Source organism: Myotis yumanensis, unplaced genomic scaffold, assembly GCF_028538775.1.
Source record: "Myotis yumanensis isolate MYYU_CA2020_CCGP unplaced genomic scaffold, mMyoYum1.0.hap1 SCAF_13, whole genome shotgun sequence".
Lineage (NCBI taxonomy): Eukaryota > Metazoa > Chordata > Mammalia > Chiroptera > Vespertilionidae > Myotis > Myotis yumanensis.
This window is the reverse complement of record NW_027223764.1, coordinates 17,280,250-17,303,200: the sequence shown is the minus strand read 5'-3', so window position 1 is coordinate 17,303,200 and position 22,951 is coordinate 17,280,250. Positions and strand designations below refer to the sequence as shown.

At 43.2% G+C, this 22,951-nt stretch overlaps 1 protein-coding gene across 9 annotated transcripts in view; it reads left to right on the top strand.

Moving 5' to 3' along the window:
• The window catches only part of GBF1 (golgi brefeldin A resistant guanine nucleotide exchange factor 1), a 127,079-nt gene that overhangs the window by 91,357 nt on the left and 12,771 nt on the right, over positions 1-22,951 (top strand). For 3 of the 9 annotated variants that reach the window (XM_070432423.1, XM_070432420.1, XM_070432418.1), the window contains exons 4-21: positions 4,710-4,841; positions 8,637-8,755; positions 9,292-9,400; positions 9,913-9,973; positions 11,232-11,286; positions 11,993-12,091; positions 15,415-15,562; positions 16,129-16,352; positions 16,866-17,034; positions 17,694-17,905; positions 18,232-18,330; positions 19,018-19,212; positions 19,440-19,629; positions 20,197-20,337; positions 20,655-20,743; positions 21,703-21,905; positions 22,356-22,479; positions 22,764-22,889. In XM_070432423.1, coding sequence (XP_070288524.1) covers positions 4,710-4,841; positions 8,637-8,755; positions 9,292-9,400; positions 9,913-9,973; positions 11,232-11,286; positions 11,993-12,091; positions 15,415-15,562; positions 16,129-16,352; positions 16,866-17,034; positions 17,694-17,905; positions 18,232-18,330; positions 19,018-19,212; positions 19,440-19,629; positions 20,197-20,337; positions 20,655-20,743; positions 21,703-21,905; positions 22,356-22,479; positions 22,764-22,889 — 2,495 coding nt within the window. The remainder of the gene's footprint in view (positions 1-4,709; positions 4,842-8,636; positions 8,756-9,291; positions 9,401-9,912; positions 9,974-11,231; positions 11,287-11,992; positions 12,092-15,414; positions 15,563-16,128; positions 16,353-16,865; positions 17,035-17,693; positions 17,906-18,231; positions 18,331-19,017; positions 19,213-19,439; positions 19,630-20,196; positions 20,338-20,654; positions 20,744-21,702; positions 21,906-22,355; positions 22,480-22,763; positions 22,890-22,951) is intronic. The other 6 variants (XM_070432419.1, XM_070432421.1, XM_070432424.1 and 3 more) reach the window with 3 other exon arrangements.

The following is a 22,951-nucleotide window of genomic DNA, read 5'->3' as shown; positions in this document are numbered from 1 at the left end:
ATTAATTGATGAAGAAAAGACACTTGACAAAATATAACATTCATTAATGATAACATCTACAAAAAACTATGGCTAATATCATACTGTGCAGTGAAACACTAAATGCATTTACCCTAAAATTGGAAATAAGGCAAGATGTCTACTTTTAGAGTCCTGGAATTCCTAGCCAGTACATTGAAACAAAAAAAGGAAATAGAAGACATGCAGATTGGAAAGGAAGAAATAAAACTGTCACTACTTGCAGGTAACATAATTATCTATATAGAAAACCACAAGGAATCTACCAAAAAAAAAAAGCTAGAACTAGTGAGTTTAGTAAGGTCAGTACACAAAAGTCAATCTATTTTTGTATACTAACAATGAACATCTGGAACTGAAATTAAAATATAATACCATTTAAAAACACGCCAAATAAAATTAAATACTTAGGTATAAATCTAATACACCATATACAGAACCTGTATGCTGAAAACTATAATACATTGATCAAAGAAATCAGGATCTAAATAAATGGAGACATACCATGCATGGATTGGTAGTCACAACATACTAAAGTTATCATTCCTCTCCAAACTGATCTATAGACTTGATGCAATTCCTCTCAAGTGCCCAGCAATATTTTTTTGTAAATGCAGACAAGTTTATCTTAAAATTGAAATGGAAAGCCCTGGCCAAGTAGCTCAGTTAGTTAGAGTGTCGTCCCAAAATGCCAAGGTTGAGCACATAAAAGAATCAACCAATGGATGCATAAATAAATGGAGCAACAAACCAATGTTTCTCTTTCTCTCTTTCTCTCTCTCTCTCTCTCTCTCTCTCTCTCTTTTTCTCTTTCCTCCATCTGCCCCCCCACTCAAATCAATAAATAAAAATTTTTAATTGGAATGGAAAGGCCAAGGAATACTGAAAATGGTATTGAAAAAAGAGGAATAAAGTTGGAGGAATTATATTACCTGATTTTAAGAATTAGAATACAGCTATAGTAATCAAGACTGTGGTAGTGTCAGAGAGTTAGACACAAAGATTAATGGAACAGAATAGAAAACCCAGAATACAGTAGGTCCTTGGGTTACATCGGAGATCCATTCCTACGGTGTGAGGTGTGACATAACGCGATTTTCGCTGTAAGTTGGAACCCACTACATAAGCACCTACGTCACTCACATGGAGCATATACACAGCAGTAATGAAGTGAAACAGTAAAAAAATTAAACGAAAGATAACAATTCCTGACCTTTACTTGTGGTAAATAAATAATAAAAAACATAAAGTTCATGTGTACATACATCGAAATGATAGAATTTTTTTACATATAATTAAATGAGAGATGGCAACGTAACCCAAGGACTGTCTGTAGACTCGCACAAATATAGCCAACTGATTTTTGACAAAGGCAAAGACAACTCAATTGAGAAAGGATAATTCCTTTCAATAAATGGTGTTGGAACAATTGCACATCCATATGCACACAAAAACCCCTCTATCTAAACCTCACACATTATATAAAAATTAACACAAAGTAAATCATAGATGTAAATGAAAAGCATAAATCTGTATACCTTTTTTTTTTAGATATATTTTATTGATTTTTTTATAGAGAGGAAGGGAGAGGGATAGAAAGTTAGAAACATTGATGAGAGAGAAACATCGATCAGCTGCCTCCTGCACACCCGCTCCTGGGGATGTGCCCGAAACCGACCCGCAGGCCAACGCTCTATCCACTGAGCCAAACCGGTTAGAGCAGTGGTTCTCAACTTTCCTAATGCCGCGACCCTTTAATACAGTTCCTCATGTTGTGGTGACTCCCAACCATAAAATTATTTTCGCTGCTACTTCATAACTGTAATTTTGCTACTGTTATGAATCGTAATGTAAATATTTGATATGCAGGATGTATTTTCATTGTTACAAATTGAACATAATTAAAGCATAGTGATTAATCACAAAAACAATATGTAATTATATATGTGTTTTCCGATGGTCTTAGGCGACCCCTGTGAAAGGGTCGTTCGACCCCCAAAGGGGTGGCGACCCACAGGTTGAGAACCGCTGAGTTAGGGCAAATCTGTATACCTTTTAGAAGAAACAGAAAAATCTCTGTGACCTAGGATTGGGCAAAGAGTACTTAGATACCAAATGCACAAAAGAAAAAAGTTGATACACTGGACTACATCAAAAATAAAAATGTCTGTTCTGGCCCTGACCGATTTGGCTCAGTGGATGGAGCGTCAGCCTGCAGACTGAAAGGTCCCAGGTTCAATTCCAGTCAAGGGCATGTACCTTTGTTGCAGGCACATCCCCAGTAGGAGGTGTGCAGGAGGCAGCTGATTGATGTTTCTCTCTCATCAATGTTTCTAACTCTCTATTCCTCTCCTTTCCTCTCTGTAAAAAATCAATAAAATATATATATTTTTAAAAATGTCTGTTCTGTGAGAGATGCTGACTGTTAAGAGATTAAAAAGATGACTGGGAGGAATATTTGTAAATAATTGTATTGCCAATAAAGGACTTGCATTATCCTGAATAGACAAAGAAGTCTCTAAACTCAACAGTAAGGAAACAAACAATTCAATTTAAAAATGGGCAAAAGATGTGAACAGACACATCATCAAAAAAGATACATGGATGGCAAATAAGCACACACAAAAAACATGTTTGATGTCACTAGCTATTAGAGAAAGGCAAATTTAAACCACATTGAGATACCAATGTTCTTCACATAAAAATTTGTACACAAATGTTTATAGCAGCCCTGTTGGTCTATGCAACAATTTAGACAAGTCTCAAAGGCATCATGCTGAATGAAAGAAACCAGTCTCAAAGGGTTACATACTGTATGATCCCATCTATATGAACTTCCTGATAAAACTATGGTGATGGAGAAAAGGTCAGTGGTTGACAAAGGTTAGGGGTGGGGGAAAAGGGTGTGACTGACTACAAAGGGAGAACAGAAGGAGTTTTCTGGGTGATGAAACTGTTCTATATCCTGATTGCGACAGTGGTTACAGGGATCTATGTGTGCGTTAAAATTTGTTGAACTCTCTATACCAAAAGAGACAGTTTTACAAAATTAAAAACTTTTTTTTAAAGAGGCAGAATACACATTGCTCTGAAAGTATCAAATCATGGCTATAAAATTGCCCTGGTCTTTCACTATGAACGAAGACATGAAGCAATGTAATAATAGCAATTGTATGAAAGCTCAGAAGAAATGTACCCTATCCCACCTCTCAAAGGTTTTTTCCCATCTAGACTTTTATATTTCAAATTATGCCAAATATATTTTAAATGAAAGACCAAATCATATATAATACAGTTGTGTTCCTAAAGCAGCAACTCTAGATTACTTTAAATCTTTTAATGTGCTTTTTCAAAAGTATTTAAAATGTTAAGATTATTAAGATAAGAAAAAATGTTTTATATTTTTCAGTTTTTCCAGATATTTCTATTCCTTGCATCTCAACACTCTACCAACTCACACACACACAAAGGTTTTTCTTCTGCGAATTGTACATCTCTAGGTGGGGGTAGTGGGGGATGAGAAGCAGGTTTTATACAGCTGATGTGATCACTGAACAGACAAGCTTGGAAAATGCTACTCAATCTGCCAATTAATTAAAGCATTAATCTGAGGAGCAGCCGGCCCAGGGAGTGTTTACCCACCGGGTGGTGGTGGTAGGAATTGAGTGGGAAGAAGCTCCTGCATTTGCATGAAAATGAAGGTGTTTAGGAAGCCTAGCTTTCTTTTGTCTCTAAAGGTGAGCAACCTTGATGTTGTCCCTAAATCTTTCTGGCCTATTTAGGAAGTCTTTCAGGGAGCTGGTCTTTGACTGATGAAAGCACAGCATACTCTAGAAAAACAAATTAAACCCTGGGCAAAGTAGGGTAGGGAGCAAGTCCAGTGTAGTATAACTTCTTAGACCTTCTAAATTCAGGAGTATATGCTGGTAATTAGGTAGAATAAATGTAATGGTTTTACAACCATATACTCTATTGACTGGATTCAAATCCCAGCTCTGCTTCGTATTAGCTGTATAATTTTGGGGGGCCAATCATCTATTTTATCTGAGCCTTGTTTTTCTCATCTGTAAAATAAAGATTATGAATTTCCCCTTCATCTCAGGGGAGTTAGCCCTCTGCTTGCTGTAGGCAGAAAGAAGGCTGGAGAGAGGTTAGGTCGTAGGACCATCCAAAATTACAAACTGCCTCCATGGGTAGGGACTGTATAACCTTTTGTTCTTGTTAGATTTATGTATGTATGTATGTATGTATGTATGTATATTTGTTTGTTTGTTTTAGCAAGGTTCTATAAACCTCAAGGTTTCCCCCCATCTTCCTCAGATGTGCTTATACATTCTTTATCTCTAAGAAAAGTGATTGATCGTAACAGCGAAAGACAAAAACAGCAGCTCACCCCAGGATTTCTTTGACCATATTGGCTGTATCCAAGATGAGGTTTACCTCATCAATAGGGAGGATGGACATGGAAATTGACCCAGCAATATTTGATGATATTAAGGAATTAAAAATTGTGGAAATAGATACATAACATAAAATCTATATGACCCATTTTATTGTTAATTTCAAAACCATGATAATGTTGCTCTGGCGACTAAGAACTCGAGCCTCATGACACAAATAAGAAGGACCTTTTTCTAGAGTTTAGCTTTTTGTTAGATGGCACCTGTTCATTCCTCTTTCTTTTCTTGCAGAACTCTCAGAAATTGAGCCCAATGTATTCCTTCGTCCATTTCTGGAAGTGATTCGCTCTGAAGATACCACTGGGCCTATCACTGGACTGGCGCTCACCTCTGTCAACAAGTTCCTGTCCTATGCACTCATAGGTAAGAGACCAGGCTTATTGGATGACCATAAGCACTTCATTTCCTGCCTTTCCTGCTGGTCAGGCTGTAGGCAATGAGCTGGTGATACTGGAAAGTTTTTCCCAGCCATCCGTTTCCTTGTAGAAGAGAAATAGGATTATTGATTACTTATCATGCTAATTGATTTAGGTTTTGCAAGTGAGGAGAGAAGAGAGGCTTCTTGGGACTCTAATTTCTTTGTGCTTTGCGGGGAGTTAAGGGTTTGGTGGGTGCTCTTAGAGGTTTGGTTTGGTTCCTTTTTCATTGTACAGGATGACTCTCCTAGCATCTGAGCCACACCACCTAGGGCTTGGTTTGGTTTCTTTTTCTTTTTTTTTTTTGGTTTATTTTTAAGTTATTTTTTAAATGTAATGCATGCTTATTTTAAGAAGATAAACAATAAAGAGGTGTCTAAAAGAAAAGTTAATGGATTCTCCTCTATCTTTCTCAGTGCTACTCTTTCCTTAGGTAAATAATGTTAACAGACTGGTTTGAATCTTTCTATAACTTTCTCCACATGTATATAAATATATAAAGAATACCATAGGTTTTTTTCCTTTTTCTTTCTTTTTTTAAAATATGTTTTTATTGATTTCAGAGAGAGGAAGGGAGAGGGAGAAAGAGAGAGTTTTTTGTATAGTGGGGATACTAACCCATTGTCTATCACAGTATTGCAAATATTTTCTCCCAATATAGCCCAATTATTTTATCCAGTCTTTTGTTTATCTCTGAATTTGTTTATGGTGTCTCTTTTGAATTTCTTTTAGTTGGTCTTGTCACTCAGGATCCTGAATTTCTTTTCCCCTATTGACAGCCCTTGTGCAAGAGTAAGGAGCATAGAAAACAGGCTGCTGTCTTTGATTCTAAGAAGACAAGAAAAGAGGAAGCTCAGGCTGAAGCTAGCCAAAAAGAAAAATGGCCTTCAATTTAGGGCAAAAAAAAATCGTTTATCTTTTCTAGGAAGTTGGATTTGCTTAGCTGACATATTCAAGATCCTCAGCAGGAATCCTGGGTGTCAGGTAGTTTCTGAATAGGCACACCAGCCTCTCCATGCACCCTAGTCCTAGCTTTATACTTTTCCTATGCAAATATCAGGCCCAGCTACTTCCAGCCTTGTCCTGAGCACCACCTGCAGGTCATCTCTCTTCACAGCCTCCAGCAGCTGCCCTCTGTGTCTTTTCCCTGCTCTCCTGTTGATGTAACTCTCTCCCCTTCCTGGACTTGGCAGACAAGCTGGTCATTGGAGACCTCAAGCCAGCTGGTCATTGGAGTTTCCTGTGGTGGGAAAAGAAAATGCTGGAGGTGGTGATTGCAGTGGGCATGAGAAAAGGAGCAGGAAGGAGTGTATGAAAGCCAGAAGGCAAAGGAGATGAAATTGGCAAATTTCCCTGTAGTCTGCTCCAGAGTGGCCAAGGAAGGACATTCTAAGGAATGGGTCCTGGGGAACACAAGGTCTGCTAAGTGAGTCCAAGCCAAACACTCCTTTGTTTAGGCTGCCTTTTTAGAAGACACTACCCCCTCAGTTCTGTGGCCCAAGACTTCTAGGATTATTTTAGGTCTTACTCCAAGGACCAGCCTTTTATTTGGCCCCACACAGCTGCCAGACCAGGATTTGTGCCATTGATTGCCTGCCTTACTGGTGGGCCATGTCTACTGTAGTTAAAGACCTGTCACTCTTACTACTTCATTCAAGCTCAGAGGATAAGGGCTACCAAAAGATCGATAGAGCCTGGCACAGTTAGTTGAGCATCATCCTGTGCACTGAAAAGTTGCTGGTTTGATTTCCAGTCAGGGCACATGCCTGGGTTGTGGGTTTGATCACCGTCGGAGAGCATACAAAAGGCAACCGATCGATAAATGTTTCTCTTGCTCTCTCTCTCTCTCTCTCTCTCTCCACCTCTTCACCTTCTCTCTAACATCATTAAAAACATATTTTTTAAATAAAGAGTTTACACTACTTGAATAAGGGAGATTTCTGAAGGAGGGGAAGAATTGGGCCCCCAAGAGCCTTATGAGATGGAGCAAGGCTGCCATTTACTGAGCTCTGAAACACCATGCGACCCTGAGAAGGACCTGGATTTCCTGTGCAAGGAAAGGTCCCTGGAGGCCTGAAAAAGGACTGTCTGGCAGGGCTGAGAGAGGATTAAGGCAAGGGCCTTGAGTGTACAGGCATACCTCAGAGATACTGTGGGTTCGGTTCCAGACCACTGCAATAAAGCAAATCATAATTGTTGCTGGTGAGGGGTCTTGCCTTCAATTTCTATAAAACAACATCTGTGAAGTGAAATAAAATGAAACACAATAAGGCAAGGTATGCCTTCAGATTTTCTGTGTTGATTTGGAGAAACAAGGAGAGTAGAGGTGATAGAAGGAGCTGGTTTACCCCGTATACTATATATCATGAAATTGGCTTCCTTCTGCATGACCTCTAAAGTAGCCACTCCTGATGCTGAGTAAAGGCATGTTGTATGTAGGACAAAAGCAGTCTGACTAAGTGTCAGAGACTAACCAGGACAGAAAAGAAAGATGAAAACTACTTATAATTAATGAAAGTCTTCTGGCTCATTGTTGCAAGGGAAATGTTCTGGTTTCTTAGCCATCCCCTGAGCTTTAGGCTCAAGAACTCTGATAATTTCAGATAACAGGATAGAGAAAATGATAAAAATTTCTTACAATTCCTACCACTTAAAACTAGAAGGTGCTCCTGTATTACATCATGCTATCTCTAGAGTAACTTTTCTGTCAGTCACAAAATTTTGTCATGTCCCTACCCCTTTTTTTCTACTTATGCTCCCCATTTAAGGACAATCCAGATAGTTCTCAGGACCCTTGTAGGCCTTGGGGGAGGCCATTTCTTTGGCTACTCCTAGTGGACATTTAACACATGAAAGGAACAGAATTTTCCCCTTGGTAACATTTGTGTTAGCTTCCAGTATGGTGCTGATTGACCTCTAGCTTTTCCCTTTATCTTATTCACAGTTGAAATTCTCCCTCTCTCTTACTCCTCAAGTAGCCAGCTCTCAGTCCTGTTTAGTTTGTCCATTTTCTCTCCTAATGCCTGTTTAGTTAAGCTGGTAACAGGATTCTTGCTCTGTGTCATATTGTTTTAAGTAAGAATGAAACCAAATCAGGAAGAAGTCTGTGATTTGCTGTAATGTGGCACCCAGATATGAATATTAGTGGCAGTGACTGTCCATTTCCTCCCCTTACTTCCCTTCTCAGTGGCACCTGAACACAAAACTCCAAAAGCAACCAGAGAGGGATGTATTGAAGAAAACACATGAAAAAAGAAAGGCTTCAACCTTGGCATTCAAAGATTTTGCCCTACTCGGCCCTTACTCTGGGCCAAGAACTCATATTTCCTGTCCCTTTCTCTGTGAAATGAGTAGCTTTACACCAGTGATTCCCAAAGTGTAGTCCCCTAAGCTGCGGTGTTAACATCACCTGGGATCTTGTTAGTAACACAAATTCTCAGGCCTCGCTCTAGACCTGCTATATCAAAAATTCTGAGAGTGAGCCCAGCAATTTATATTTTTAACAAGCCCTCCAAATGATTTGACATATGCTTAAGTTTGAGAATCACTGTTTGACACAGTGGAGTTTGTGCTGAGGAGCTTGTTAAAGTCGTTTATAGGCTAAAATTCTCAGGTAGCCCAAGGAACCATGGATTAAGGAACTGAAGAGGAGAAAACCAAAGTCTCCAAGCAGTTCCTCGACAGGATGTCTTGTTTTTTCTCTCTTCTCCACATCATTTAATCTTCCTTTTTCACTGGACAGATCCCACTCATGAGGGCACAGCAGAGGGCATGGAGAATATGGCAGATGCTGTCACCCACGCCCGTTTTGTGGGCACGGATCCTGCCAGCGATGAGGTTGTCCTGATGAAAATCCTTCAGGTAAATGGAGGGGAAGAGCAGTTAGGCTAATGGCCAGGAGCTGATGCCATTGGCTCTACTTACCCCAGTCTGCCAGTCTGCCGGCAGCATGAAGCTGTGTTTTGACTCCACTGGGGCTTAGGGAGCTACTTTGTTTCCAAACAAGCAGCTCGGGTACCCAAAGTAAAAGCTTTTTCTAAGGAAAATAATTAAAAGCTTTGAATGAATTGATATCAAATACCGGAAGCCCTTAATACACTTGTATCTCTGGCAGCTTGTATCTGTGCCATCCATCTGTTGGGCTTGTAAGCTAGGGCTGGAAAGAGCTCTGAACTATGTCAGGGTCATACAGAGTAAAGACACAGTTTCCAAGACAAGATTCTGGGAGACCCCACTGCCAAACTGAAGCAGGATCAGCATTCTTGCAAACCTCTGTTTCTCACTCCGAGTGCTTCCATAGGAGACTAGAAGAACAAGAGGTAGCTTCTTTCCCCTCAGGTACACCCTTCATCTTGCCTGCGTTGTTTATCACAGTATCTCCTCTTTCTTCCTGGTAGGTTTTGCGGACTCTCTTGCTGACCCCAGTGGGTGCCCACTTAACCAATGAATCTGTATGTGAGATTATGCAGTCTTGTTTCCGGATCTGCTTTGAAATGAGGCTCAGTGGTAGGTGCTTGAATATTGGGCCCTTCACCTTTCCTAGGGCCATTGTGAGTATGACTACAGGATGCTGTCCCTGAACCCAGAGAGACAGAAAACTTGGGATTTCTCCATCACCTACCTTGTGGACCATAGGAGTCTAGAATTCTCTCTGTACTTGACTTGTTTGTTTTGCAGCTAGAATAGAGAACTTAGCCCATTGTGCCAGAGCAAGAATTAGAATAGATCCCTGACTAACTCAGGCCAGGCACCAAATCTCCCTCCCCTGGGGTTTCTGGGATTGACATCAGCCAAGATCCCTAAGAACACAATCATTGCACCCCTTTTTTCTGACTCAGTAGTGCCACCTAGTGGGCCAGTGAAGTTATGGCTGCCGGCCTGAGCTGGATGGAGCTGGTTTTAATAAGTTTGGCATAATCCTTGGTAAACAAGGTTTGGAGGGGAGTCTGCTCTGAGAAGCCTCCTGATAATAGCACGGCAAGTAATGACACCTGTGTTATTTGTTTTTGCCTGTGCAGAGTTATTGAGAAAATCCGCAGAGCACACTCTCGTAGACATGGTGCAGCTGCTCTTCACAAGGTAAACCTGCTGCTGTTTGCTTCAGCCCTGCTGCCCAGGCCTCTTGAGCCTGCCTGCTTCTACACAGCCACTTCAGGGACCTGGCCAGTCCTACAGCCACATCAGAGGCCAATGGGATTATGGATGGGGGTACTTCTCTGGGCCCAGGGTTACCAATCAAGGGAGAAGGAGGAGGGAACTGGCTTGGCCTCAGGAGGAGGCAGAGGGATATTTGATCTAGGCTGACAGACCTCTTTCTGCTTCCCAGACTTGTGTCTGTGTACAGGTAGCAGCTGGGAAAGAGAACCCAGAGAGGAAGCCAAAGTCCAGGGAGCCTAGAACAGGTTGCCAAGCTCCTAGAGCTCAGCCCCTTTTCTGTGAGGAAGGACCAAGACTGGCATGACCAATGATCCTGGTTTGCCCAGTTTATCCCAATTTTAGCATTGAAAGTCCCACATCCCCACAAATCCCTCAGTCTTAGGCAAACCAAGACTATTGGTTACCCTAGTCAAGGCCCTCAACTTAGGTCCTAGGAGGCCTTTTCATACTATGACTAGCTTTCTATTTCCTGCACCTCCTTTCAATAGAATAACTTTGAGAAGAGCTGAGGTAAGGGTTTTAAAGCCCCCAACCCTGCAGGGCATATTGATAATGGGATAGGTTATGCATATGTGGAGACAGGGGTTATACAGAAAATCAATGTAACTTCTACTTGATTTTGCTGTGAACCTAAAATTGTTCTAAAAAATAATCTTTTTTTTTTAAGCCTCTTCCTGGGACTTTTTTTTTGCTCTCGGATCTATAAATAATAATCCTTATTATCAGCAGACTAGATCTGCCCCTGGACTCTGCTTTAAAGAGTTTCTTACTCCTCTGGCTCCAATTTCCAGGTTTCAGAACTTCAACCTGCCTTTTACTTTGCATCCTATGCCATCTCCTGGGGTTTTGATTGACTGCCCTCTCCCCATCTTGTGGTTTTCAGCAATACTTGCCAAGTGAAGGAGTAGGAGTCAGTTTAAGGATGAAAAGAGGCTCCACACTTAGTTACTTTGCCCTGATGTCTACCTTCTTTTTTAGAAAGTGTCTATATCATACATCCCCCAAATCCTGTGGCTCTTTGATGAAGCTTTGAAAAGGGTGAAATTAGCTTGCTTCCTTCGTAGCTATTTCTAAGAGACAGGCATGCTTTGTCCCAGAGCATCTTTGGGCTGTGGCCGGCATGGAGGGGGAAAATTGTTATTATTCCTAATGACAGTCCGCGGGATTCTTTGTACTATAGGTTACCTCAGTTTAAAGAAGAACCCAAGAACTATGTGGGCACCAACATGAAGAAGGTATGATCTGCTGTCCCTCATCCAAACCTTGATCTCCCTGGATGGGAATTTTCCTGGATACCCTTGCTTAGCAAAAACATGCTTTTGCGTAGACAGATTTGTTTGTAAGCTAGAAATAGCTATCATAACTTTAGTGAGAAATGTATTCTTTCCCAGATACCTTTCCTTCCAGCCTTTTCTTTCCAGCTTATCTTGTTGATCCTACTACATAAGCTGGTGAGCCAGTCCTTCCTAAAAAACTGGATGAAGCTCATCAGATTGGGCTAAAAATATATGTTGGTAAAGGTGAAAGACCTACCATCCCCTCAGGTTTCAGCCTTGTCAGCAGGTTAAAAGGCCTAGAGAGTCTATGCCCCAAATCCCACTTTAATGCTAGATTAAACTGGGCTCATGCTTGTCATGATGAGATAAATCAAGCCTGACTCCAGATCAGAAGGTTCTCAAACTGGTAGAAGAGAATGGTGGCCAGAAGAATGGCCTCTTTCTATCTTGAATGGAAGCCCTGGACTTCACAGGCCTCTCATGAAGATTCTGCTTGCAGCCCTAAGAGGTTCTGTCTATGGAGATGACCCTTGGCTGTTTGATGCATGCACCTGACCTTCCCCTCTCCCCTGCCATCCATCCCCATTCCTGCCCTGTGCCCTGTTGGCTTGTGTCTGAGTTTATTTCACTCTGTTTAAATCATTCGTTTGCCTGTCTTTCACAGATTTCTCCATGTCTCCTCAACAAACTGGAGCTAAGTAGTGGGGAGCAGACCAAAGCCCTGAACCAGTTAGAGAGGGTACTACTCTTTAAGAACCTCAAGGTCTCTCTCCCTCTCCCTCTCCTTTCTCCCCTTTATATTTATTTATTTAAATGTTTATTTTTTATACGTAATATGTGGGTCCCATTTCCATTGTTTAGAGCACAAGTTACCCCTCCTTAGTAACACAGCATGGCTTTGGAAGAGTTGCATGTGTTTGTAGCTTTGCAGTATTGATAATTTTCCTTGGGCATCTAGTTGCCTGGAGGCGGAAGGAATCCTTAAACTTGTGATGTGTGTCATATAGTGAGCCTAGATAGAGAACTTGGGTCCTGCTGATATATTGTGGGGAGGCTTAATATCTACCATTTCTAGGGGAACTCTGAGGACCTCCAAGTAAAACCCTTTCCTTTTCTACTCTTTTTCTGTCTCACAGCTGGTATAGAGAACTTAAGCACAATCCTTGACTCTTATCTGGATACCTGAACTTGGTTTGGAAGGAAAGGGTAGTCCATCTAATTGGGGTCTTTTATTCATTTACTTTTTGTTACCATTAAAGAGGCTTTTCCAAGGTTTAAGATTAGATGGATGAAAAGGAGCCAGATGCAAGGATAGTCCAGGACACTGGGAGAACTTTGGGATCTGCAAAGATGCCCTCTATCCTTTAAAAGTCAAGATATATGGGAGCTTAGTGGAGAGGCCCAAGCTAAAGATTACTCTAATATCCATATCCCTCCCTTAAGAGGAAGAGGGAGAGAAGGAGGTATGAGCTGTCTAGGCTATCTATCATAATAGTGTGCATGCTAGCAATATGGTTTTGGACATCCAGATCATTGAATATAAAAAGGTGTGTGTGTGTGTGTGTGTGTGTGTGTATGTGTGTATACCTAGCTGGAGAGTCCATAGGCCTTTTTTTTTTTTTTGCATGCATTGCCTCAAGTTCCATGTGTGTGCTTGCCTAATCTCAAGTTGCAGGTCTCTTCATTGGCTACCTAGTATTTTGCCATAATTATTAATTTAGGACCTACCATTTCTTTGTAAAGCTTATACTGTCCTTTGGTAATATAGAATTATATGAATATGATGGTGAGGGTCCCATGAACATCTCCTGCCCACCCCCTACCTTAGCACCTTAGGACAGGAAGCACGGCTATAATTTTTAAGGGCTGAGACATTTGTGAGAACTGGCAGCCTCTTTGTCCCTACTCTAGCCAGGAGGCAGAGAACACTCACTGAAATGATCAGGTTGGAGCTAGCTTTGCTGAGGATAGAGAAGGAAACAGGAAAAAGTGATCCTATTGTGGGAAGGAATATTAATGAGTGACTGGCTTCTCTGTGGAAGTAGGACTACCTAGAGTTCCTGAAATGGGTAGGAGGAGCTGCCTGGGGAGAAAGGATATCTTATAAAAGTAGATCCAGATGATAGTACTTTCTGGAGCTCAGTGACAATTGCAAACAAAGCCAGGAGGTTCTTACTTTCCCTCATTGACCTCTTGGGCTTCTTACCTATCTTTATGTTTGGCTGGTTCTTACCTCCAGAACATTTTTCCCCCATGAACTTGACCCAAATGAGCCTCCATGGTTCCTGGAGAGAGTATCGTATTTCCTGCTTAGCCACAGTGCTCAGAGTACTTGAAGCTCCATTCTAGGCATATGACTACAGGCATTTTGGAGATGGATAGACAGGAAGTGACCATGCAAGGCTATTGCTATGTTACTAAAAGCTAGGGGCAGAGCTCAGCTCCTAGACTTCTCTCCTTTACGGGTGAAGCTATGGGTAGGGAAGGAGGAATTATGTCGTTCTAAGTAAGGGATCAAAAGTTATCCAGGTTCTGGAGAACTTGGGGAAAGTTGAGGAAGAGAGCCTATTCCCCAAATATCAGAAGGAATTGAACAGGCCAAGGATAATATAGATATATTCAGCCTTTAGAAAGAGTCGGGGAGGAAATGTACCTCTACTGTCTTTAGAGTCATTCTGATGGTTCTCAGAAGAGAATTGCTGTTGCCCAATTCAAGATGGTCCATCAGTCTAGGAACAGTTTGGTGTAACTCTGTAGAGGAACTGGTTTCAAATCCTAACTGAGAAGGCATCAGGACTAGGAAAACAAAATGGGCCTAAACAAAGTCACTGTGAACTTAAGGTGGAGAAAGTGCGTAAAAACTTATATCCTAAAATAGTCAATAGATGATAGAGATTTTCCTTTGTGACTAAAAGGAAGCTATAGGAAGAATAGAAATATAGCAAGAGAGAGGGAAATGGAATGGAGCAAGAGCCTAAGAAATCAGTAGCCTTACCATCTGAAAATATAAAATTGCATCTAGAAAGACCCCACAGTGAGAAGGACAGGAGGTCTCATCCTATATAATAATCCTATATAATAAAAGGCTAATCCGAAAATTGACCAAACGGTGGAACGACCAGTTGCTATGACGTGCACTGACCACCAGGGGGCACTCAGTGCAGGAGTTGCCCCCTGGTGGCTCAGCCAGAAGCCAGGCTCACGGCTGGCGAGCACAGCTGTGGTGGCAGGAGCCTCTCCCGCCTCCTCGGCAGTGCTAAGGATGTCTGGCTGCCGGCTTAGGCCCGCTCCTCTGGGGAGCGGGCCTAAGCCATCAGTTGGACATCCCCCGAGGGCTCCCAGACTGCAAGAGAGTGCAGGCCAGGCTGAGGAAACCGCCCCCCCCCCCCCAGTGCATTAATGTCATGCACCAGGCCTCTAGTTGATATATAAAAATTGGGAGTAGCAGAGAACAGAGCAACAGCATGACATGACCCTAGATCCTTAATTCCACAAACCAATTGAGATGTCCCTCCTTCTTAACTCCAAGGAATGAGCCTTTGACCAGTTTGATGCAGAAATTCCATACAGTGAGGAGTATGGCCCAGTTCATGAAGCAACAGAATAGCTAAGAGTCTGGCTGGGAAGGAGTAGGCTCTCATAATTGGATAAGAACTAGGAATAGGCAACTTCTGCAGGTAGTTAAGGAGGAAAGCCCAAGAGTCTAGGACCTGTAGATGTAAAGCTCCAGGCAAAAGAGTCCCTGCCCTTATCCTTCCTGCAGGAGGGTTGGGCACCATCTAGGTCTCAGGATTGCCACCCAGGACTCAGGGAAGCAAGTGATGTGTGAGAGCTGGGCCCTATCAATGACCAACCTAAAAGCAGAATGTAACCTTCCACATGGAGGCTGTCAGGCTCACTTGCAAAGTGCCCGGTGTAGAAGCCAGGTTAGAGGAGCAGGAATGTACTCTGATGGTGTAGATTCTTCCTTTGGCACAGATACAGGGTATAGGCTTTTTCTAGGAACAAGTAGAACCAAGAGAAGGGAGATTTTAGGGATAAAGTTTTAGTTTGAATACTAGTGCTAATGAGGTGTGATATTTCCAGCTGAAAATGAGAGCAGGAGGCATGAGTGATTCATCCAAGTGGAAAAAACAGAAGAGATCCCCTCGGCCCCCACGCCATATGACCAAAGTTACACCAGGTTCAGAGCTACCCATCTCCAATGGAACCACCTTATCCTCTAACTTCACTGGTGAGTGCCCTGGGTTGCTTCTTCTGATTAAAATAGAGAGAGAGTGGAAGAGAGGAAGGGGGGGGGGGGGGCGGTGGAGAGAGAAACATCAACTGGTAAGACACATCATCTGGTTGCCTCCCATACCTACCCGGGCTAGGACCAGGGATCCAACCAAGGTACGTACCCTTGACTGGGAATTGAACCCATGACCCTTTGGTCTGTGGGCTGACACTCTAATCACTGAGCAAAACAGGCAGGGCTCTCTCTCTCTCTCTCAGGGATTTTGACATTGAAGACCAGCCAACTGAAGGGCTTTGGTTTCTTTCTGCTGAGAGCAAAAATGGGAAACTCCAGGTCAAGAACAGACAGCGACCATTTAGAAATTCGGCAGTGACTTCAGTTTGTTCTCCTTCCAGGGGAACTCTGACTACTGTAGAGACCAGTGTATACAGAGATTAGTATGCAGTCTAAGAACAGTTCTGTTACCATAAAGGTACCAGTTCTGGTACCATAAAGGTACCAGTTTGGTACCATGCTTCCCACAGAGTGTCTCTTCTTTAAGCCTCACTTACTTTGCTTGGCAGGTGGCATGCCCTTCATTGATGTGCCCACTCCTATCTCCTCTGCAAGTTCAGAAGCTGCCTCAGCAGTGGTCAGCCCCTCTACAGACAGTGGCCTGGAGTTCTCCTCCCAGACCACTTCTAAGGAGGACCTCACTGACCTGGAGCAACCTGGCTCTTCAGGGTACAGCACAGCTACAGAGCCTGGCAGCAGTGAGCTAGGGGTTCCTGAGCAGCCTGACTCCCAGGTATGGCTTTCATTTCTAAAGCCCCCTCTCCAGTCTTCCACTGTGGAAATTAGCTTGATCCTTTAGATCCTTTATCCAGGCGTTGGCTAAAAAGATGGTTGGGATAGGGTGGGTTCTTCCCCGTTTCCTAGAAATAGCTGTGCTGCCTAGAAAACCTATGATATGACTCACTGTGAGAGTTAGCTCATGGGATTTATCAAGTTATGCATACAGATAGGAAGTACTTGGCAAAGGTGAGGGAGCTGCCTGTGGCTTTTTCTGGAAGATAATGATCCAAATCTCAAGCCTATAAGAGCCTCTATTGCTTCGAGAGTTCGAATCATTATAGGTCAATGATTCCTCAGGACATGTTTTCTGAGTCCATCATATTCCTTCCATTGATTCATAGCCCACTAAGCTGGCCCTACACCTGAAATCCATTAGACACACTTGGATGACAGATATTTCAGGAAAGTAAGTTCAGAGTTGCTCTTGTTTCATCCCTCTTCTATATCCCCCTGCTACTGGTCCTAGCAGGAAGGGGCCCATGTGGAAAAGGCCCAGTCAGCATCGGTGGAATCTATCCCTGAAGTGTTAGAAGAATGCACATCCCCTGTTGACCACTCTGATTCTGCCTCTGTACATGACATGGATTACGTCAATCCCCGAGGTGTGCGCTTTACACAGTCCTCCCAGAAAGAAGGTGAGTACCTTTAGGTAGGCTCTGCCTGTTCACCTCCCCCATCCAATCCACTAAGCTGCCTGAGCCTAGACTGTCTTGGACATGTAGCATCTGCTAGTTCAAGCTCTAGTCGGGAAATGGAATCAAGTCAGAGGGCTGTTGGCATGGATGGAGCCCTTCCCTAACTTATAGAGAGAGGGGCTTTGGTGGACAATAAGAAGTGAGAGGGAAGAATAGAAAGCTTGGGACTTTTTTTTATTATATATTTTTATTGATTTCCGAGAGAAAGGGAGAGGGAGAGAGAGAGAGAAACATGGTTGATAAGAGAGAATCATTGATTGGCTGCCTCCTGCACACCCCCTACTGGGGATCAAGTCCGTAACTCCAGCATGTGCCCTTGACTGGAATAGAACCAGGGACACTTCAGGTCGCAGACCAATGCTCTATCCATTGAGCTAAACCAGCTAGGGCACTTGGGACTTTTAATAGAAAAGTAGGATCATCGGTTCTGACTCCCTTCAATAAATAAGTAGACTCCTTATTTTCCCAGAAGAAAACAATTTTTTTTTTTCTTGAAGTCACTAATCTGAAATTGCCTTGTAAAATGCAGGGCAAGCTAGGCCAAGCTATCAAGCCAGTTGTTTCTTGGGAGTCCCACTTCCCTCCTGGCCTTCTCCCAGGTACAGCTTTGGTCCCCTATGGTCTTCCCTGCATCCGAGAGCTCTTCCGCTTCCTCATCTCCCTCACCAGTCCACATGACCGACACAACTCAGAGGTTATGATCCACATGGGACTGCATTTGCTGACAGTGGCTCTTGAGTCAGCCCCTATAGCCCAGTGCCAAACCCTCTTGGGCCTCATTAAGGATGAGATGTGCCGTCACTTATTCGAGGTAAGACTGGATTTCTAGAGGGGCTCAGAGCTCCTGGTTGTTGTTCAAGGTCTCTCATGGGGTTAGGGAAGCACAGGGAGGTTTGACTGATTCATGATAGGACCCAGAAAAGAACCTCCCTCCCCATTTGGCCAGTAGTCATGGTCAAGATGACTGTTAATTTCTGGGGACTCTGGAAGCCAAAGGGAAATATAAGAATGACTAGATATAGAATCCCCTCAGAGCACAACCTTATTGAAAACTTCACTGTTTGCTCTCCTGCTTTTCTCTTGGTTGAACCATAGTTAGGTTCAGAAACCTAATGCCTACCCTACTCTGATCTCCAGCTACTCAGCATAGAGCGAATGAACCTTTATGCTGCTTCCCTGCGGGTGTGCTTCCTACTGTTTGAGAGCATGAGGGAGCACCTCAAGTTCCAATTGGAGGTGAGTTTCTCCACCTTGAAAGATGAAAAGTAGGAAGATGCATATATGGCATCATCAGTGCAGCTAACTGTCATGGGTGAGATTTGGGGGCTTCTGTAGGAGCGTGCTTCTAGCCTCTCTAGTTTGGTTTATTGGTTGGCCTCTTTAGTGGAGAAATCAAAAGGAACCTAGAGAAAATGGGCTGACGATAAAATGGGAGAACCCAAATATGAGGACTAGCAGGTACCCTCACCATGAGTTGGTCTACCCTTCTGCCTAGCAGCCCCTCTGCAACACAGCCAGGCAAGTCAAGCCGGCCTAGCCACCAAATTGCAAGAAGGACCTCTGAATAGGACAGGCGGCTCACATCGCACAAAAAGGGCAACAGGTGACTTGTTCGGATCAGGCATGAGCTAGAGGCCAAAAGAGGGGATGTATTTAGGGAATGGAATAGCTATAAGTATCTATTTTTTAGGGGTCTTTTTATTTAATTTATTGGGGTAACACTGGTTAACAAAATTATACAGGTTTCAGGTGCACCGCACATCATTTGTACACTGTATTGTGTGGTCACCATATAAGTGTCTCTTAATGCATGCCTCCTGGCAGGGCTTTTGCTTCCTGTTTAACATTTTTTCTGTCCAATTCTTTTTCTTCCTATTTTGACTTCTTTCCCCACCCAAATGGCAATTATTGGGTTATTGCCAGATGTACATCAAAAAGCTCATGGAGATCATTACTATGGAGAACCCTAAGATGCCTTATGAGATGAAGGAGATGGCACTGGAGGCCATTGTGCAGCTGTGGCACATCCCCAGCTTTGTCACTGAGCTCTATATCAACTATGATTGTGACTACTACTGTTCCAACCTCTTTGAAGACCTCACCAAGCTGCTGTCCAAGGTGCTGAGCATTATCACTGGCTTCTAGAAAGAAGGCTATATTAAGGAAATCTCTCTGGTGGTAGTAAGAAAGCTACATACAGGGAGGGAAACATTTGAGAATTGGGGAACAGGAAGAAGAAAGGCATTTCAATGTAGAAGTTATAGGAAGTTTGGGATTTTTGGAAAAGAATCAGTTAAGTGTAAAGTATTCTAAGCTCAAGTCTACTGGATCTATTTACTTTCCAGAATGCCTTTCCTGTGTCTGGTCAGCTTTATACAACACATCTACTGTCTCTTGATGCCCTGTTGACAGTGATTGACAGCACTGAAGCCCACTGCCAGGCTAAAGTCCTCAACAACCTTACCCAGCAAGAGAAGAAAGAAGCTGCCAGACCTAGCTATGAGGCAGTAGACGGTACCCGAGAAGTCAGCAATAGTAAGAGGCATTTCTTACTTCGAGGATCTCAGGGTTCTATGCTTATCTCTTCTCTACTCTGAATTCTTTTCCTGCTCTTATATCACTTCCTCTGGGGTACTCCATATTCTGTGTTTTTGAGGTTTGGTGGTTTGAATCACAGGCCAAGCAAGCAGATTAGCAGACTTTACCCTTTCTTCTCCACACTTTGGCTTTTTTACAGAATTATTTATGGAGAGAAAATAAAATATAGATGAAAAGATATAGGACTTCTGTCCCTAAAAATTCCAGGTCCTACCTTCCCTCACCCCCAGTATCTCCCTCCACTCTAATGAATCTTCTCAAACTTCCCCTTGAGATTGAGGTTACAGAAGATCAAGGAAAGTGACTGGGTAATTTCTTTATTAAATTCTATAATCTAATGCTTGGCCGACCTGGGATAATGACTGTTTGTATGAGCTTGTGTTTGTCCTGTTCAAGGCTGGCAACCTATGTGGGAGAATGCAGGTCTCCTTGGCCAGGGACTCAACTTCTCCTGCAGCTTTACTTACTCTATAAGTCTTCACTTATCTTCTTCTCTCTTACCAGCTGAGAGAGCAGCCAGCGATGGGAAAGCTGTAGGCATGGCCCCAGACATCCTAGGCCTGCATCTTCCAGGTGGAGGGCGGCTGCCAGCAGAACATGGGAAGCCAGGATGCAATGATCTGGAGGAAGCTGGTGACTCTGGCGGTGGGTACTGGGTATCTGTAATCCTAAACCCAATTAACTGGGGGTCCTGGTGGAGAGCAGAGGTGGGGAAACAGAGACACCCTAGGGTAGTACCTGAGTGAACCTTAGTTGTTTACCATGCCTTCAAACCCAGAGGGAGGAAAGAAGACATATGGAGCCCTAGAAGATAGAACCTCTAAGGAAGTGGAAAATGGATGAGGACAAGAAAATTTCTGAGGCATTCTTTTTCACTGTAGAATGTATCAGCAATTTCCAAAAGTCACTTCCTGGTAAAAGAGGTCTTAATGGGTTTTTCCCTCTCTTCCTCCCATTCCTAGCTGACAAAAAGTTTACCCGGAAGCCACCTCGATTTTCCTGTCTCCTGCCAGATCCACGGGAACTGATTGAAATTAAAAACAAAAAGAAGGTACATACAGATGTATCCAGAGCCCAGCTTCTACCCACTTCTGTCTGAGTGTTCTTTGTAGGGTTTCTATCCCAGAAGATGAGAGACAGTCTAGCAGCTCATTGTACAATTTCCTAAGGCTAATCTTTGGACTTGTTGGTACTTCAGCAATCTCCAGTTTCCTTTGAAGTCCTTCCCTTACTCCAAAGCCATGTAGTTAGTCATGCCTACCATGGACAATTGCTGTTCTAAGAGTCAAGTGTTACTGGTGGTCACAAGAGCCCTGGTAGCTGATATTATGTGGGTCCCTGAAGATTATTGGTCTGGTCATCTTGAGCTCTGGGGTGATGATTGGCAATAAAGGGAAATTGAAATTAATCCTGGTGTTTTAGTAAAGTTCAAATAACTGTGTGTTAAGAAAACACACAGAAAACCTTCTGTTTAACCCTTTCTTCCTCTTATTGCTAGCCTAAATGACTTTGGTTTATGTGTGCCCTTGATTGCAGGGCTGTGAGTAGACAGACAAAAGGTTAAGTTATCATAGTTAGTTCACCTTTTCCTTCAAACCTCAGGGCCTCAAGAGCTAGAAAATCAAAGAAAGATGGGGAAACCAAGCTAGGCTATAAACAAGATGCTGCCCATAAACAGATGCCAGGGGTGGCTGTAAAACTGTAGAAAAGAAACCCTTCTCTAGTCACTTCTACTTTTTCATGATCCTATAGATGGAGTAGGCTATGGGCTGTCCTATGCATCTTAAGCACTCAGGAAAGGAGTGAAAAGGAGCTCTTCAGCCAGTTCTGATAAGACATGAAGACTGAGGAAAGCTAGGGCCAGAACCATCAGCCTTAGCCCTAGAGTCACTTAGAACCACATTTTAGGAGACTGTTAGGTAACAAGCTGTGGACTATGATGAATTCCAGCCTGGCCTTATCTGGTTAAGGGAAGAGCAGTTTCTAATACCTCTAGTATTTTTTCTCCAGCTTCTGATCACTGGCACAGAGCAATTCAATCAGAAACCAAAGAAGGGAATCCAGTTTCTACAGGAGAAAGGCCTCCTCACCATCCCAATGGACAATACAGAGGTAGCCCAATGGCTTCGAGAAAACCCTCGGTTGGACAAGAAGATGATTGGAGAGTTTGTGAGTGACCGCAAAAACATTGACCTCTTGGAGAGTTTTGTGAGGTGAGGAAGCTGCAAGAAATATGGGATATAGTTGGTGATCATTTGGAGAGACAGCATCCTTCCCTAAAAGCAGTCTCCATTAGTTTCTGTTAGTGACCCAGGTCACACACTCTTCCTCTTTCCATCACTTTTATCTGTTAGATCTAAAAGAGCAAGATAGCTTTGGGAGCTAGGATGGAGCAGGGTCCCTGAACACAGGATAGGTTCTGGGCCCCAGGGGATGAGATTTCCAAGAAAGGCAAGAGTGCGCTGATATGAAAAATACTAAGGTTAGGAGTTGTCAAATGCTGGTCTGTGTTAGAAATAGCCAGGAGATGCCTTCTCTTTGCTAGCACCCTCAGCCTGTTCTTTTCCAGAGGGAGAAGGTTAGAAGAACTGTAGCTAATAGAGAACCTAACATTTGTAGCTTACATATCTTCAGCATCTTCATCCTTCTTCCTCTCCCTATAGCACCTTCAGCTTTCAGGGTCTTAGACTGGATGAAGCTCTTCGCCTCTACCTGGAAGCCTTCCGCTTGCCTGGGGAAGCACCAGTCATCCAGAGATTGCTGGAGGCATTCACAGAGCATTGGAGGGTGAGTTTGAGTGGCAGGAGCTAAGCCTAACCTCCCAAGTTAATTTGACTGAAGGTTTCTATGGCTCCAACTGAGGGACACAGCTAGTCTCCTAAGAAGGCTGAGACCATCATCACTGGAAAGTGAGCTTTCCAGTCTAGCTTCTGTTTAAGGACTTGGCAAGAGATTGGCCACTTTCTGGGTGGTACCTCCCCTCTGTGTCAGCATTGATCCAGTGGGTTGGTGCTGAGGGTTTAATGGGCCGGAGAAGGGCATTGACACAGGTGGGGTCTTTGCTTTTTCAGAATTGTAACGGCTCCCCATTTGCCAATAGTGATGCCTGCTTTGCCCTGGCCTATGCTGTCATCATGCTTAATACTGACCAGCACAACCACAATGTTCGTAAACAGAATGCACCCATGACCCTGGAGGTAAGCTTGAATCCCAGCCAAGGCAGAGAAGATCCAGCAAGCTTTGGAGAAAGCAGAAATGA